At 39.1% G+C, this 18,677-nt stretch overlaps 1 protein-coding gene across 13 annotated transcripts in view; it reads left to right on the forward strand.

Moving 5' to 3' along the window:
- ANKS1B (ankyrin repeat and sterile alpha motif domain containing 1B) overlaps nt 1-18,677 on the forward strand; it is a 408,171-nt gene that overhangs the window by 342,648 nt on the left and 46,846 nt on the right. For all 13 annotated transcript variants that reach the window (XM_071423209.1, XM_071423211.1, XM_071423210.1 and 10 more), the window contains one exon: nt 15,872-15,979. In XM_071423209.1, coding sequence (XP_071279310.1) covers nt 15,872-15,979 — 108 coding nt within the window. The remainder of the gene's footprint in view (nt 1-15,871; nt 15,980-18,677) is intronic.

The raw sequence follows: 18,677 nt of genomic DNA on the forward strand, positions 1-18,677 counted from the left end.
AAGAATTAGAGGTTTTAGAGAGAAAAGGGTTTTTTTTATCTCATCTTAATCTCAGTTGTAAATTGTATCAGGTTTTGCTATCTCACTTGTCCATGTACATTCTCTGCTGTTGTGAGGAACATTTTAGCACTGTAGCTTGTGTCTGCGTTTTTGTTTGGGGTGGGGGAAGCTGCCTCGACTTTGAATTTAAAATAGATTGTGTGAGCCTCTATGAGAACATCTGAATGAGTAATTCCTTGGTTGTGTACCCCAGAAAGATGAGGCTTACCTCCCTGTTTTCTCTGACCTGGAGGATATTGATGCTACCCCAGTCCGGGCTTTGGGGGTCTCTGTTTCTCAGGCTTGTTGTGGCTGGCTCTGCTGCAGTAGTATGAGGGGTCTCTTGCACATTTTTTCTTTCCTGCTTTCTAGCCATTGTGCATGTACAAAGATGGGAACACACATCACGCATTTTTACTGAAGAGTGGGTGTATTTATTTAAACCCCACATAATTGCACACCAAGTGTTTGGAATCAACTCAATGAATCAGGCCAGTGCAAGATTCACTGTACTTTCCATTTTATGCCTTAAAGCTATGTTTTTAAGAGGAGGGTGGTCTGAGACATTTGTAAATGAAGGTCACTAGTAGGTATCTCTGAGGGATACCAGCCCAAGTCTTATCCATAGAGTGAGCACTCTCTATTTAGAGTTTTTATACTCTTCATATATGGAAATTCTTCCTGCCCTCGATTTATTTTTGATGCAGGCTTTGTTAATGCACATTTCTTTATCACACAAGCAGAATAAAAATGTGCTTGAACTTTAAAGAATAAATGACTGCCCTTGCACAAAGAGAAACCTACATATATATACACATGTATTCTGTATATATATCACCTGGCCTTTAATCTTACCAGGTCATATGAAGTGGTGAGCTGTGAGGGATATACTGCCCTTTTCCCTTCCCTGATTTTAAGAGATATATGGGGGGAAAGATGGTTAGGATAAGCTTTTGGCTTATTAGCACCTATTGAAAAATAATTCCTTGCAAGTCTTATGGTAGACATTCTTCATTGCGTTTGTCAGTTGTTTCCTAGCTTTACATATGTTTTAAATGGGATAGCTGGACTACATTGCTTTAGCATTTAAATGAAGCCAAATTAGTATTGTGTTAGCAAGCAGAAGGGGTTTTTATACTAGAAAGGTGTAGGAGGGAAATGGATAATGGGGGATGAAACTTGCTGATACAAACACATGCCATATTTTGTTAAAAAAATGAAATTCTGAACCACTGAAGCTTGTAAATTATTAAAGATGACCCTAGATGATTTTAACTTACATGCCTGTTCCTGGGGGCTTATGAAATTTTTTATCAAAATGATACAACGATAACATACAAGAATGAACTTTTATCTTTTCTAAGTATTTCCTGTATCATGACACAGTAATAATTTTTGGCTTAGACAGTAAGAAAATGTATCCTGGTGAGGGGATTTCATGGGATTTTAAATAACTAAAACTTAGATACGCAATATTATACAAATAATATTTCATAGCTGGAGCCCATGTTCACAAAATCAGTTCTTTTTTCAAAACGTTATTGAATAGCCAGCCCTTCTGCAAAATGCTTCCTATTGATAAAACATTGTGTTCTCTCTATGTTTTATCTCAATAAAGAATTAAGCAATCCTACTATGTGTGGTAGTAAACTCAGTCGTCCTAGGTCGCAGCTGATGAGGGGAGGTGGTTGCAGTTCTTCTTGCAGCACCACTTGTACAAGACTGCACAGACCATGAAAGAATAGAAACCTATGTGGGTGTTTGTGCTTTTCATTTCCACGGTATCCTAGAGTTGCAAAATGAGGACAGAGATTGCTGAAGAATGAGGCAGTCTTTTTCTGCAACCCTGAGCAGTTATCCTGTAAATAACATATATAATAGATGTTAAACATACATTAAAAATGTTCATTAAGTTGTTATTTCATTGCTTATGGAGGAGAGCAGATGCCATTAAATCAAATCTGATTTTATTATTAATCCAACTGCTTCCTTTCCATTTTTCCATGGACTTTTTGCCTTATTCACTGGTTGGCAGTTTTTGCTCATCATTTTTTTCGTCTTTTGCTGTCATTTTTCCCTGTCACCTCTGCAGTGGTTGGCTGAAGGAGGTGGGAATATGGTTGCAAGTGCAGATAAGTTGCTGAGCTGGGTGGTGGGTGATGGGTGGTAAAGAAATGAAGGGGACCTAGAGGAAAGCTGCAAAGGAAAAGGAATTTAGGGTTTCTTGAGCTGAAAATAAGATGTGGAGAGAGAGGGAGAAGGTTGACAGAGAGGGAAGGAAGTTGAATTTGCAAAGAACAAAATAGGAAAGTTACCCGAACAGCCAGAAGAGGCAGATAAAATAATCTACTCTGGTTATCACAAATGCCTTCTGATGTCACCTACTGATATCCTTCAAATAGTTGCTTTTTAATTGTATTGTAAAATGTTAATCCTTCCATTAGCTATTTCTCATCTAAATACTATAATGACCCATTTTCTGGTCTTCCTATTCTTCTCCCATGTTATTCATCCTCTTAAAATTCCGGCACTCATTTTATCTCTCGTAGGTTCCAAATTCTCATATTGCTTTATTATTTCAGGAGCTTGCGTTGGTTGTATCTGCAGTTATGGAGCAGATTAGCAAAACTTTACATTTGCATTTTAAGTTCTCAACAGATATAATTCCTTGTACAGTTAGTACTTAATTGTAACTCGTGGTGTCTCTCACCATCTTTTCATTTATGATTTGCACATGGTGTTTTGTCATCTGTTTGCTTTCCCCAGGCATGGATGTGGAGGAATCCCTGGCCTGAACAAGGTCTTATTTCCTGTTGGTCTGTAAGACAAATGTAGATTGTAATGTTCCACAGTCCTAGCTCTCTCTAGAGAGAAGACAAGAGCATTCCTTGATGCCTGAGATGAAGCCAGAGATACGAAGCATGCAGCAATGCATTCAGCATGACCCTGTTTGCAGCAGTGGAGCTGCAGGATGGCAGCGAAGCAGCTCCAAGCAGGAAGGGCTCACTGGGCTGGTGGTAGGAAAATTTGTACACTCTAGCATTCCACTGTGCTTCAAACTCCTCCATCCCTAAACCTACCAGCATCCTGGTTTTGAACAGGAGCTTCTGTGTCAGTCCCCAGAAGGCTCTGCCAGCTGATTGCTGTTGTCTGGGAACGGTCTTGAAATTCCAGGGAGCTAGTTAGTGCACTGTGCTCTGCTCCCTGTTTTCCAGACTGAAATACGCCTTTTCATATCCTGAGCAATCCTGAAGAGCCAGTACATGCAGTGTTTTCTTTTCAGCTAGAGGGTGGCTGGGCTCTGGAACAGGCTTCCCAGTAACATGGTCACAGCACCAGCCTGACAGAGCTCAGTAAGGGTTTCCACACTCCTCTCAGCACAGGGTGTGACTCTTGGGGTGTCCTGTGCAGGGCCAGGAGTTGGACTCAATGACCCCCATGGGTCCCTTCCAACTCTGCTTATCCTATGATTTTATGATTTGAGAATGCTTTGCTAATTTTATGTATCATTCTCGATCTTCAAGTGTGAAGAATCTGAAGCATTTTTCCCAGTCCATCCATGCCACACTTTGATGGCAAACACCTGCCTGCAACAAGGTTGTGCTGGTTCTGTCCTTTGGGCCCATAGGCAGGGAGGGCACCCGGCTCCAGGCGCTCAGTGGGAACATCAGCACTTGGTAAATTCCTTGTGGAGAGTGTTCATTGATGAAAGATCACTGGACCAAGTTTAGGGTGAAAATTCCTGCAAATGAAGAAACTTCCCACTGCTAAGTAAGCCTGTGGTTTTTAATGTAGAAATATAATATAACATTTCAAAAGCATATTTTAAATCAACACAGTCATTTCCTTACAATTCTGTTCAGAAATTTGGTTTACTTATGCAGTTGAGTATCTGTGAAAAATCTGTTTGAAAGGAAAATATGGACACAAAATATGAATGGAAAATATTTTATGATTCAGAGGATCTTACAGCAGGAACAAGTAAGTTTAAATGTCAGGATTCTTAAAATGAGAAAAAGCTTACACTCTTCTGGGTCCAGATCTGGATCACAAATACAGGAAGAATTAAAAAACCCACATAAATGAGATGTATGCTTGAATAGTAGTCTTTCTAAAACTATATTTAACAGTGACTAAATTTAGGCTTACTGACTAATTTGAAAAGCCAAAATGTTATTTAATTCTCTAGTACAACTCAGAAATACATTTTAAGTAAGTCATGTGAACATACCCTAGGTGGCTGCATATTAGAACATAGCAAATATGTAGGTTACATTATCATCTAATTGTCCATAATGAGTTTTTTTCTCTTTGCTTGTTATTTATTTAAATCTACTCCTCTGATTCATCATTAATCACAGTTCATGTGGTGATTTGGTGTAAAATGCTCATGACAGGATTTCTTGTAGTGAGTTAATGTGATCTGTACAGTAGTGCACGTTTGTGACAAGATCATATAGAAACTTAATTGTCTTCACAATAATGCCTCTGGCTATTACATCTAAGAATATAAATTAAGAGATATAAACATACATGTAAACTAATCTCTTCTTTTGCTGTAATCCCAAGCAAATGTGGATTTTCGTGGCATTTTTTCTGATCTGAAAGGTGATTATTTAACACTGTAGTAACATTCGTAAAATAGGATTAAAATAGAGTATGATCTTCATAATGCATAAATGGGCTGAATCAGTTATATAAGATTTAATTGAAGAAATGTGAAAGTGATTTATTTTGAAAGTACAGATCACATGAGAATATAATGAGCTCTGAGTATATCACTGAACAGCACTATGGGGGAATAATTTAGGCGGGAGGACAAGAGCTACTGTGTATTTGACTGAGCATCAGTCAACAACAGAACACAAAAAAGGGAATGTTGTGCATAGTAGCAAGAGGAGTGTGTTTAAAAACTTGTAGATTTCTGTCCCCTAGCACAGTTCCCTTCATATTTCACCTGGGATAATATGTTTATACATTGTATTCTTTATGTCCACTTAAAACAAACTAGGAAAAGAAAACAAGTTTCTATTCTTGGTAGGAGAGTTTTGCAAAATTGTATGCATGTTACAATAAATGACTTGCAGAAGAAAGTAAAACTGTTCATAATGATGAATTATTTTCTGAAATCAGTGAGGACAGAACAAGAGATACAGAAGTGACTATTTAGGTTAAATATTAACAAAAACCATAATTCAAGAATCAGAGGGCTTAGTTGTTGCATTAAGGATATTTATAATCATAGGATCATTTAGGTAGGAAAAGACCTCTAAGATGATTGAGCCTAACTGTTAAGCTAACAATGCTAAATTCAAGTTAATACTGCCAAGATATTTGCTGAATTACAATATTTAGAATTATAAAAAGACATGACTAGAGACTGGAGAGATTCTTGACAACATTCAGTGTGGTTTGGAAATCATTATAGATGTGATTCTGGGCATCTGACTTCTTGCAGCTTGGGACAACTCTCCTGCAGTTAGCTGAACCCACAGGTTTGATAAGTCTTTTTGGTTTCATGGAGGTCCAAATATCCCCTCATGTAACACTCTGCAAAAAAGGACCTGCTGGTGTTACTGCTACTGATGGGAAAAGTTACTGCTACTGATGGAAAAATTCTTGGAACTGTCTTTCCTTTTTTTGACTTTATTTTATGGGTTGGATGGAAGTAGGATAAAAAAGAAGAAAATCAAAGCATGAGCCATGGAGGTGATGTTTGTCATCCGTTTGAAGAGAACCTTGCTTTTTTGGGGGCTTTTGATAAGGCTGAAGAAAAAAAGGAGAAAGAGTAGAGGTGTAGAAGACACGCTGCTCTACCCTCTACAAGTAGTCAGTCCTGTACAGCCCTTCTCACTGAGAAAATTCAAATAGAATTTGTAGCAAGAAAGCCTTTCCCATGACAACCCATTCATTGGTGGGTTTTGTCAGAATTCTTCATTAATAATGGATCTGCCCAAACTCTGGATTCAGAAGCATACATCTATATTCTTTTTCATTTATAAAATAACTTTAAGGACAAGAAGTTTGAGATCACCAAAACTTTGCCAGTTTTCACTGTTATTAAGGAGTTTGGTTTATGTTTTTTTTAACCATAGTACAAAATCAGCCTCTTGTTTGGAGAGCTCTTCAGTACAGCTTGCTTTGTTCTAATTTTGTAATGTACAAAAATGTTTCTTTCTTAAGCCAGACTAATGTTGAATGTTTAATGAAGGAATCTGCCTAAGATGTGTAAGATCTGAACTGCCTTGTGGTTTCGATCTCTCTCAAATCATGCAGACAATAATCTTTTCTGCTGGAATTTGTTGTGTTGCTCAGAGCCACGTGGGAAGAATTTACTTGAGCTATGGACGAATGAATATTTTTGCCACTTTATTTGTATCCTTTTGTAATGCCACTTTTTGATGGTATTCCTTCCTCCTCTTACCTCAAAGCATGAAAGAAAAAGATATTTTGAGAAATGCTTTTGCTGTCCCCTTGCTGCCCCTGGCAGAGTTAATCCAGCCATCCTGCTGTGCTTATAGAGCCTGTTCTTTCCCACCCATGGTGCTTCCTCCTCACAGATTAAGAGTCAAAGTACAGGATGATGCTGGCTCTGCCTGTGATGTATGATTCTGCTCTGCCATGGTGGCCATTGCCTTTTTTAAGATAAGGACTATCATTGATACTGTTGTGACAGCATTAAGGATACGAACAAAGCCAGGATATAAGGGAGAACTAATAGCTTTTTTAAAGCCATATCATGTATTTGGAAAGTGTACAAGATTTGGGGTTAAGAATCTGGCAAGCAGCGTCACAATCCAAACTCAATGTAGATTAGTCAGAGTTCCTCTTAATTTATTTAGAGTCAGCTAATCAATCAGACTACCTGAAAGAAATCAGTAGACTACTTTAGCTGGAGTTGAGATTAATTGGTAGCCTTTATGTATGCAGTAGCTTCTTCCATTTGGTGTTAAAGGGTGAGGTTGATGAAGGTGGATGGCAACATGAAAAACTTGGGGAGAGAGGCTGGCATTTAATTCAACAATTGTTTAGTGAGCAAAGATTACAAACCAAGATAGTAAAGGATGTCTGGAAAAATAATTAGATGGAAACAATTTTTTTATTAATTATTTTTATGCTAAGGTTGTATGTCACAACCTATACTGAGTTTTATCAGTTATTCAAAGTTTATTCTTCTAGGGAGTGTCCTTGCTGGAAGAAAAGTGATGAAATTGGTCAGATGGCTTTTCCTGCAGTACAGGTAGAGCAATAGTTGAGGATCCTCTTTACACCATGACATATCTGTTGGTGCATATTCCCTGTAGATTAATGAAATTAAGATCTTGATAGTAGTGGCATTCCTGGATGGCAAAACACATGGTGCCCTAAAACAAAGTTAAAGCTGCCTATCACCAGCATGTCACAAAATGTGTTCTTCCTTCAGTGTGCCAAACACTCAACGACAGAGGTATGGCTGGGGGTAAGCAGCCACACTCTGCAGTAGGGTCAGTCCACACTTACAATTGTTAAGACGGGAGCTGCTGAGTACTCAAATGCATGGGCTTATAGACCATGGTTTCTGTTAAAGCATTTGCTTTCTGTCTCTTTGCAGTCTCTTTTTAATCCTAGCTGCCCTTCTCTTTTGGGTGGTCCGTTGTGAAAGAAGCTGCAGTTTCCCTGTAGTGGGTTCATCTTGTGTTTGGCTTGTACTGCTGTAAGCACAAGCAGCTGCTGAAAATGAAATTTCCACCCCTTCTTCTTTCCTACATCTCTGGCTGTACTTTCCAGCCCATTTACTTGTGCCAATGTTAGCATTTCTGTGATCAAGGAACAAAGGAGATGAGGAGCTGGCCATGCAGAGAGCTGCTCCCTGCCCATATCCCAGGTCCATTTTTGGAGTGAATGGGATCCCAGGAGTGAGATCCCTGGGAGGTCACTCTGCTGCAACTGCTCCCACTGCAGTTCAGAACCCCTCCTGCTGGACCAAACCCTGGTATTTCTTTCTGCAGATCTTTCTTTTAAGGAAGCAGTTCTGCACAGTTTTCATGAGATTTATAGGACAATGCACCTGTATTTTAGCAGTGAATTGGGATGGGTTGTGGCCTCAGCTTCATGCTGTCAGTTCATGGTTGTAGGGTACTGACATTACCAGTGCTTGTATCAAAGCCTCCAAACACTTTTCAGATTTTTATTATGATAATTCTTTTACAATTTTTCCCCTTAAAAAGTGGTAAATATTAATGTTACCAGTAGAACAATAATGCATTGTCATGTTTGTAACTCTGGGATATATACTGCTGTAAGGGATGAGTACATTTTGGATTGCTGTATGTCCAGTATGAACCACTCCATAGCATGCTGGACTGTGTCCAGAGAAGGGCAGTGGAGCTGGGGATGGGTCTGGAGCACAAGTCTGATGAGGAGTGGCTGAGGGAGCTGGGGGTGTTTGGTCTGGAGAAAAGGAGGCTCAGGGGGGACCTTGCTGACCTCTACAAGCACCTGACAAGGAGGCTGTAACCAGGTGGGGGCTGGCCTCTTCTCCCAAGTTACAAGTGACAGGACAAGAGGAATTTACCTCAAGCTGCACCAGGGGAGGTTTCGTTTGGATATTAGGAAAAAATTTCTTCACCAAAACCATTGTCAAGCACTGGCACAGGCTGCCCAGGGAAGTGGTGGAGTCACCATTCCTGAAGATATTTAGAAGACATCTAGATGTGGCACTTAGGGACATGGTCTAGTGTTGGAGCTGGCAGTTTTAGTTCTGTGGTTGAACTCGGTGGCCTTAAGGGCCTTTCCCAACTTAAACGATTTCCATGATTCTGTGGCTCTGTGATAGCAGAGCCAGAATGAAGCCACAGCCTCTGTGCATAGATCTGGCTTGGACTTTGATCTGGCTTGAATATCTATTCAGGAGTGGAATCAATGCTTTTAATGTGAATGTTTTACAATACAGAAAAATAGTTTCACTAAACTGAAATGATTATGATGCAATAGTAATTAGGTCTTCATGCTTACATCTGGTAACTGGCAAATATACTGAGAAGCTAGATCTGTTCTGAATAGCATTTCTTTAACAACATTACTTCTGATCCTCAGTCCAGGTTCTTCTCTCCAGTGTTTGGGTTTTTCTTGTGTATGTTGATAACAGTCTTTCTGCAATCATTTTATATCTAAATAATGCTGATTTGAAAGAAAAATTAAAAAAAAACATAGAGGGACTTCCATTAAACTCTAGTAGTAGAAGATATTACACCATCTTAGGTTCTTCACTATTTTTGCTGCAATTTTTATCAGATTATATAATTGCATTATATAGAAATAAACAATTTCCAATCCTAATATATTAATATCTTTATAATTAACTGATAATATTCATATATTGCAGAGCTTACCTTTTCATGACAGCCTTGGTTAGGACGGTGAGCTAGAGTAATCTTTTTTACTCCAGACAGTGAATGGCTGTTTGCTTCTTCTGATACAGTAAAAACTCTTATTACTCTGTGTTATTAGAAGGTTTTTTTAAAAAGCCATTTACTTAGTAGAAAAGTGTCCCATTCTTTAAATGGGCTTGAATGTTTGGGTTTTTTTCTTTTTGCTTGGAATAAAGTCTGCAATGAAAATAGATCAAAATCAGAAAAAAAAGGATCCATTTTAGAGCTATTAAAATTTTCTATAGAGATTTTATTTCATCTCTTATTTCTCATTACATGAGCTGTATTTCATGCTTGTGTACAGATTAATGTGCTTTGCTGATAATTGCCTATTAAAAATAGATAAATAAATTATTAGCTCATTATGAAATGTGTTATAGTACCAGTAACTTTAATTATAATTTATCTGCTGTGTAAGTAATCCTGCAAAATGTTGTGGGATAACATATTGGTACTGCAATTGCTCTCCTGTAGTGCCACATGATTAACACTGAAGACCTCAAGGAGTAAGTGCTTCTGGTCTCTGTGTCCACACATTCTTCAGATCTGATCTGAACCAGTAACTGGATCTACCATTAGCTCAACACACAGGTGAAAATGCAAGTCCTCAGTGGAGGGAACAGTCTGTCTTCTAGCACACATTTGGGAATGTGGTCCACTTTTCAAATTCTCTAATATTTTTTCTACTTACTTCCTGTGAAAATGGAATGCTTTCCTTTACGTACAGACCTGCTTAGTGCTTGCCATTTTGCACATAAATAATATTTTCAGCCCTTCCTGTTAGAATAGGTAATCATTATTGTAACAATCTTGGTGTTTGTACGTACAACAGATCTTCAGGATTTCTGATTTATGGGGGTTTGAGACTAATGTGACAAAAATGCACATATGTAATGTTTATCATTACATCTGAGGCTTGTAAAATGATTGAACTGTGACTTATTTCTTAAGAAGCTGTGTATTTAACTTTTTAATTAAAAAATTGTTTTTAAGAAACAGTCCAGCATGCAACCTGAGACACGTCCTCAGGAGTCAAAGTGGCCAGCTATCAGTTTCAGCCAAGTCTTATTTCACTGCATTTTACTGGGTTTTTAAAAGGAAATATTAAATAGATTTTTTTTCACTGAAATATTAATGTTTATTGATTACAAGCACAAAATTACTGTTACTATTTTTACCTTTAGTGGAGCCAAAATACTAGCACCTGGTATTTGGAAATTACAAATTTGGAAAACACTTTAATGATAAAAATGGCTTGATTGGCCAAGTCAGGACAAAGTCTTTCCTGAGAACCCCTACAAAAAATAATGAATTCTCTCAGTCTGACCTGGGGTGGCAGTGGCTATTTACTTGGAGGAAACTCTTGGCCTTTGCCTTCTCAATGCCCTTAAGTGGAAATCTGCATCTCAGTAATTTATTTGAGTGATAGGGGACCAAACAAACATCAGTTCCTCATGATAACATCTAGAAATGGGACTTGCAAGACAGTCATTGGCCTTTGTGAAATTATGTCATCAAGACAACTGGCATCGGTTTCCAGTTGGGTAATTAATTCCAGAGGATTGTGACATACATTTCATATCCTTATGATGTGAAATCATTATGATATGAAATAACAAGTCTCTTACAGGTGTCTTCTTAGGCATAATAAACACTTGCCTCCCCTGCAAATGTGGACACCAGAGGAGCTGCAGCAAGCCTCTGGCCAGCAGGATGCTTTGGTGCTTCTCTGTTGCCATGTGCTGAGAAAGAGCATAAAGTACCCCCATGGGAAAAATGCAATAGAAGTCTGATATGATTTGACAGGATTTGGCTTTGTCTGGTGCTGCTAAAGCCCCTGGGCATGCACAGAATCACAGAGTGGTTGGGGTTGGAGGGGGCCTTGAAGAGCACCCAGTTCCATGCCCCTTGCCATGGACATGCCTCCTGCCACTGGATCAGGCTGCTCAGAGCCCCAGCCAGCCTGGCCTTGAGCGCTTCTAGGGATGGGGCATCCACAACTCCTCTGGGCAACCTGCTCAGTGCCTCACTATCCTCACTGTAAAGAATTTCTTTTTAATATCTAGTCTAAACCTGCCCTCTTTGAGTTTAAGTATCATAGATTACTTGGGCCTATTTAATTTTCAAAATATACCAATTATTACACCAAGTAATCTTGGTCAGTATGCAGAATATGGAGTTTTTTTACCTTTTTTGTTAGTTTGGTGGGTTTTGTTTGTATGTTTGTTTTAACTGTTAACATTGACAGCAGTTCTGTGGTTAGGATCTGTAAAATTGATGCTGAAAATTTATACAAGTTTAATCCTTTTGTAATTTTCAATTCCATTGGTTAGGTGAGCGGTACAGTTGATCTGGGGTCACTTTCTGGCTATTCTGGGCCCTGCCATGTTTTAGGATTAGCCCTGTGGGGCAGCATTGTGGCAGGAGAGGGGTAATAATCAAATGTATCCCTTCATCTGTAATTCCAGATAGCTTGGAGTTTATTCCAATATGACCAGCAGTAAAATGGTTAATAATATTGATTTTTAGCAAGTGTTTTGAGCTGTTTTCTTGCAGAAATGGGAAGATCCCACTTTTTTGGCTTGCATTTACCTTTTTTTCTCAAATTCTGGTGTCTGATGCTGCTACTGGAGAATCACTAGTATTGTTCTGATCGCTCTTCAATTTTATATTTTGTAGGTGGTTCCTAGTGTCCAGTTGCTGCTACACAATTAGTCCAGACCTCTTGTGCTATTATGATCCTAATTTTAGTCCATACAAATTTTTTTCAGATTATTCCAAAAGAAGGAGAATTAATGTCTTGAATTTCAGTACTCTTTGTAATATTCTGGAAAAAAAAATAGAATCATACAGTACTGAATATTTTTATTCAATTAGAGAAAAGATCAGGCAGAAGAATGTTGCAGAAATAAAGCTCATTTTTAGGTGGAATAACTTGTTAATTCCAGCATTTGCGCATACACAGTCATCGGGGAGTTATTGGGCTACATGTATCTTTTGAAACATCTGTCAACTAAGCCAGAGATCTAAATGCAAAGTGTTACATTGGCTATATTTGTGGATTTCTTACATTTCCTAGTGGAATTTCATTTTGTATGCTAATCATTGCAGAGTACAGAAGTAAAAATAAGATTAAATTTTTGTGCATGTGTCAGTGCTTTGGATGAATGACTTGCCCCATTCTCTTTTAATTGTACTGCAACATCAAATACATGAAATGGAGTAATATCATTCTTGTCTCAGGTATCCTGCCATCAGTGTGGAAAGAAGCATGTCATGTACATGCTTCTTTTTTTTTCCCTTTTGTCCCAGTGATGAAATAACATACTGTGGACAGCCTTGAGCTACTCTGAACAGTTTGACAACATGTTGTTGCTGATTCCACACTCATTTCATTGTTGTGTAGTAAGTGGGCTACAATCCATTTGACAAAATGCCTCACTGCATGACACTTATGTGCGCTGTATTGACTGTATTCAGTGTTAGTTCAGTGTTCACTGTAACCTGATTTATAGAAATTATTTACCAGGAAAGCTAACTTGTGGGCTGTTTTAGTGCAAGACTTTCAACTGTAACATATTTCTATGGTACTGCTTTAGGCAGCTGTAGCATTCCACACTGTTGACCTATATTTGTGATATTTGACATTTTTGATAAATACTGTCAAGGATAATCCATCGCAGGACGAGTTTCCAGAGCTTCAGGATGTTTGTTAAACCCTCATAACTCAAATATAGAAGTGTTTCAGAAAACAGTATTTTACATTGGGAAACAGGTTTTCCAAGTAAGAAAATTGCTAGGGAGTAATTTCCAGAAGAATACAGCTGTCTTCAGTTAATGGAGTATGTGCTCCAAATGAGACTGGGATGCAGCTGCCTGTTGCCTGGGGACCATATGTTTCTGTAGGTTGCATCGTTAACTCCCTCCCATTCACATCTGGGGCAACCACCATTATAATAGAAAAACAAAATGTGGAGTAAGCTTAGCAGTGCCTATGGTGTTTAAATATCTGTATTGCCTTCCAATTGGGAACAGTTTTTGAAATAATTCAGTCATTGAGACCTGTCTGCTGATCTCTTATGTTTGTAGTCCCTCAAGACCCATGCCTTGTTCTCTCCCATTGTTCGACAGCTCTGTGAAGTCAAAGAAAATTGCTTTGTGTGCTTTGATATAGCTAATAAGGCAGTCAGAGTGCTGAGGACCTTGAAACGACCCAAAGAACTTTTAAGCTTGGCTTAAAAATCTCTGGATAAATGATCTTGTTGATGGGGAAGCATTATGAAAAAAACAAGTTCACTGAAGTGCATTACTTGAGTAATGTTTAAAGCAGCTGTGGTTCATTCACGTGTTTCACATAGTTAAATACAGAGATAAACTGTGCACCCTTCTGTTTAACACTCAGTGTAAACTGAATACATAACTAAGTCTCCTGCATGCCTCAGGCATTTCTCTGTTGCTGCCTTATCTCAGCTTTGCTCGTGCTTCTCTAGATTTAGACTGAAAGGACAGCACATAGCAGGGTGGTTTGTGGGACCGCAGCTTGTGCCCGCTGCTGAGCTGCAGGGTCTGCAGCAGCCCTGTGAGCTGCCTCTCAGAGGAAGGCCTCCATCTGCTCCATGTCATAGCCCATCACTCTGGAGGCGTGGGCAGCAAAGAGGTTATTGATGTTCAACAGTACCAGATAGCACAGAGACATCTAACAGAGGAAACGTGCACGTGGATGGGTAGGCATGGATACTGGAATAATGACAGCGTGTTGCTGTACCATATTTTGAGATCCTGCATTTAAGAGATGTAGCAGGGGAGTTGCTGGGGTTTGGGTTTTGTTTGTTCTCATGAATTGCAGTTCTTAGTGCTACCACTTAAGCTGAGGTAGTTGTTCATTTAAGATGCAGCATTTCCAGGTTTTTTGGGGACTATTACTTTTTCTAGGTTGAGTGAGAACTTCCTCTCAGCTGAAGGGTGTTGACACACGGTGGTCCTAAATATAGTGGGAAGTACTGTTTTCTGAGAGGGAATGGAGGCAGCTCTGGAGTATGAAACCACATGTACAGTCTGGAGGAGTTATGTAAGGACACTGCTGTTTGCAGAGCAGAGGCTTTGCTGCTACAATTAGTGCTGCTATACACTCTACACTACAGCCATTGTAGCCATTAAAGAATACCATTGAAATATGCTTTTTTTTTTTCCCACTAATACTTAAAATTTCCAACTGGCTGCTTCTGCTCTCCCTCTTTTCTTGAGAGCAGTGGTTTTGTACGAGGCAAGGACACAGAAAAATACAAATGAGGAGTAGTTGCTGTAAATTAGGGGCAACTTTTTGGCAGTGTTCTGGGAGTTTGGGCAAGCATGAGGTGTGTGAATGTATCCACTGATGGACCCGTTTCTGTGCAACAGAGATTTTGCATCTGATAAAAAAAGTAATATAACTCCAGGGTAAAAGTTTGTCCACCCGGTGTTTCTTACACAAGGATGATTCTACATAATAACACAAACTGTATGAGATATTTGGAGATTACTTTGTGTGAATCTACACATACAGGTAACCAAGGGCAACCCTCAAGCCACAGCCAAAATGCAAAGGATGAATTTATTTCATTACCTTGCTAACCACACCAGGTGACAGAGGGACAGGGACATGGCTCCATTCTAGCTGGCAGGAGGGGAGGGGAGGGCTTCTGCCTCTCTATAACACAAGGTTTCCCCCATGTCTGTGAGAGTGTATTATCTCTCCACAGGACTTCCACTTCTCAAAACAAGCAGAGTATGAACAACATTCAGCATAATAAATGGAGTTTTCCCACACCAACAATTTTAGCATTCCTGGCTGCAAGGTGACTTTGAGAGAAACTATTCCCTCCTCCTCTGCCAAATCTTGCAGTTTTAAGCCTTTCCTAGCAACACTGTTAAAGGCATGGTTAATAGATTTAGAAGTTGTAACATTTACTCATACTACAATTCCTTTTTTCCCTTCTTGCCTCCTCTAAGCATTCACTGGCTGTTTCTCACTCTTCCTCATCCATCCCATGAATCACTTTAATCCTCATCACTCACTGTTTGCATGCACCTTTGCATTTCCTTCTCCAGTCTTCTCATCCCCTTCCCTTTTTTCTTCCTGCTCTTCTGCCTTCTCCTCATTTCATTTTTGTTTCCTCTTTACTCATGTTTTAGTCTGTTTTTTTGCAGTTTTTCACACCTATACATGCTCTAGTTTCTTCCTTCATTTTACAGTGTTTTTCCTCTGATCTCACCTCTCATTTTCTCTGCTGATTGTTTGCCTTGCACAGTTCCCTGTCTGCTCAGCCTGTCTAAAGGACTAATTTGTTAAAAGGTTTAAAGAGAAAATGGCTTCAATCTGAATGGATGTTCAGGTAATGGTTGCCATGTGCTCTTTTAATGATGGATTTTTGATATTATTTCAGGTCTTAAAAATTAGCTTGATTGGCCACCGGAAGCGTGTTCTGGCATCTTTGGGAGACAGGCTTCACGAAGATCCTCCTCAGAAACCACCTCGGTCAATAACCCTCAGGGTGAGTCTCCATGAAAATTTGTTTGCATTTCTTGACAAGTCAGCAAGGGTTTAATAACCTTCACATGAAAACAATGGCTGCTTTGAGTGTGGTTCAACTTACCTCCCTTCAGAGTTGTACATTATGGACACCTTAGGCTGACCTGCTCTGTCACACCTCCCCGTGTGGCCAGCAGAGATATATTGACATTTTTACAGGATGATCCATTTTCAGATGTCTGCCTTAGGATGAGATAAGTAGAGTCTTAAGAGTATCAGCTTATCTTTGCTAAGGAAACTAGCTCAGGACCAGGGATGTAAAAGATGCATGTCTTCATTTGCCCACAGGATTCCCAGCCCAGCTGATCAACACTGCAGGAGAGTTACCATTTTCCTTTCATGTTTTCAAATGTTTGCACTTACTTTTCAGACATATGCTTTAAGCTTTTTTTAAGGAGAACATCTTGAAAGTGTTGAGATAAAAATGCCATTAAGGGGTCTCTGTATATCAAAAGTTTCATCATGTTTTTAATTTTCATTTGAATTCCCTCTTTCAGAAACCTTGTTGCAGTGTCCCTGGGGTTTTTCCACACTTGACCACATTTAATCTCCTCTCATTACACTACCTTCACTCAGTTTCTCCAATCCAATGCCTTTGCTTACTTGTTGTCTGCTACTCTTACCAAGTTGTGGTCTGATGGCCACTTCCTACTGGGTTCTCTCCAACAGAGTTCATAGCAACATTTTTATTTTGATATTTTAGGTCACACCTTTCGCATTTGATTGGATCCTATTATTTTCGTGGGGCTGCATTTCTGACAGGAATTTTGTTTGGGATTAAATTTCAAAATGTCAGAGGGTGTCTGTGCTCCCAATTTAAATTTCCTGGTGTAAATAGAAATACAGAAAGACAGAATGAGGGCTTATTTTTAAGTGTATTTAAAATTTCTATGACCGGCCTGTTTTCACCCTGCTTATTCTCAGATGCCCCATACAGACATTTTAGATCCAGGCCCTCAATTCAAGCTATTCCCAATGCCATATTTAAAAAGGTCTGACAAATCTGTAATGTGCCCAAAGGCACATTGCATAAATGTGTGGATGTTTTTCTTGTATTTTATATTTATGTATTTTGTGAATGATTCCTGATGCATGGCAGGTGTTAAAACACTCCAAGGAAACAGAAATAGATAAAAAGGCAGACTTTTTTGCTGAATGCCTTCAATACTCTGGACTGGATAATTAATTCCTACTCAGCAAGTGGGAAGGTTTCCACAGGCCACATTCTTGGTCAGGACTGTATATTCTCAGTTAATATGGAAGAGAAAACTGGATGTCCTCCATCTGTAGTCAAAATGATAAAAAGTAGTCTGCTGCTGCACAGCTAGAGTTACTGATGTGGGCCAGTGCTAAATGTCATTTATCACCTCTTGGAATTGGAGTCTTCACAGAGAATCCTAAAGAGGGGGACATGCATTTGGAATGGAGTTTTACTTTCCCATCAACTGCTACTATGCCATTTCACATGAAACAAAGACATAGTGTTGAGTTTGTAGTCCACAATAATTTCTATCTTGAAAATTGGCTGAAATAAACCATCTGCTGCTGCTGTAAGATTGATTTATATAGAATCACTGAACAGTTTGCATTAGAAAGGACCTTAAAGATCATCGAGTTTCAACCCTCTCTGCCATGGGCAAGAGCACTTTCCACTAGATAAGGCTGCTCTACATCAGTAGAAAAGGTAGTTTCTTATTTAAAGTCTACTTTTAAGTTCCCCAGCTCAAGCTAAGCAATGCTAATGCTTCATCTTTTTTGTCTGTTTTTGTATTAGCTTTTAAAATATTTCAAAGTAGAAGGTTAAATATTGATAAAAAGCAAAAATTCCTTAAAATCTTAAAAATATCCACAACATATGTTATTCTCTGTTGTGTTACTGTGTAACACTATTTTGATTACAAATATACTATATTCAAATATATATATGTTATATATATATATATTGCATATATATAGACACAGACACTATACAAATATACTTTTCTATACACAAAAGTATAGAAATTGCTGGATCTTGGGTTACCTATGCAATCTTGCTTTCTTTCCTTGAATGCATATTTTCCTTGAGTAATCTTTAATTACAGGACCAGTTTCCATGTTCTTCATGGGAGCCCTTCCTCACCCAGTCAGCACCGAATGCCGGAATTTTAACTAAAGGACCAACAATTTTGGCAGAAAATTTGGAGAAGAAGTGTTGCAATAGTTATGATATTTTAAGACAAGAATTTGTTCACTGGAGAGAATTTCTGGTTTCAGGTTAGACAAACATCTGTGGGACATGAAGTGTGCTCAGGCAGCTTGGGAAAGGATCTCTTGAGCTCCCTTCCAGCCCTGACCTCTGTGGTTCCAGGTGTACATGAGCAGCAGGTCTGAGAGGGAATGAGGCAGATTTTATAGTGAAATATGTGATCAGACACCCCTGCAGGCCATGTGTCCTTGCACTCACAGCTGGGTAGAAACATGATATGAGTATCTGGTGACTAACAGCAGCGTGGCACTGAGGCCAGGGAAGCACCTGCAAGGGTGTCCATGCCTGGTCTGCAGCTTTGTTTAAGGAGGTGAAAAGGTGGGTATGGAGTGAGGAAGAAGAATGAGGGAAGAATGGGAGACAGGCTCATGATTAAAGGAATAGCTGTACCTATGAAACTATAGACTTACAC

The sequence above is a fragment of the Agelaius tricolor genome, unplaced genomic scaffold (assembly GCF_023055355.1).
Source record: "Agelaius tricolor isolate 1412-34295 unplaced genomic scaffold, bAgeTri1.0.p SCAF_3, whole genome shotgun sequence".
Classification (NCBI taxonomy): domain Eukaryota; kingdom Metazoa; phylum Chordata; class Aves; order Passeriformes; family Icteridae; genus Agelaius; species Agelaius tricolor.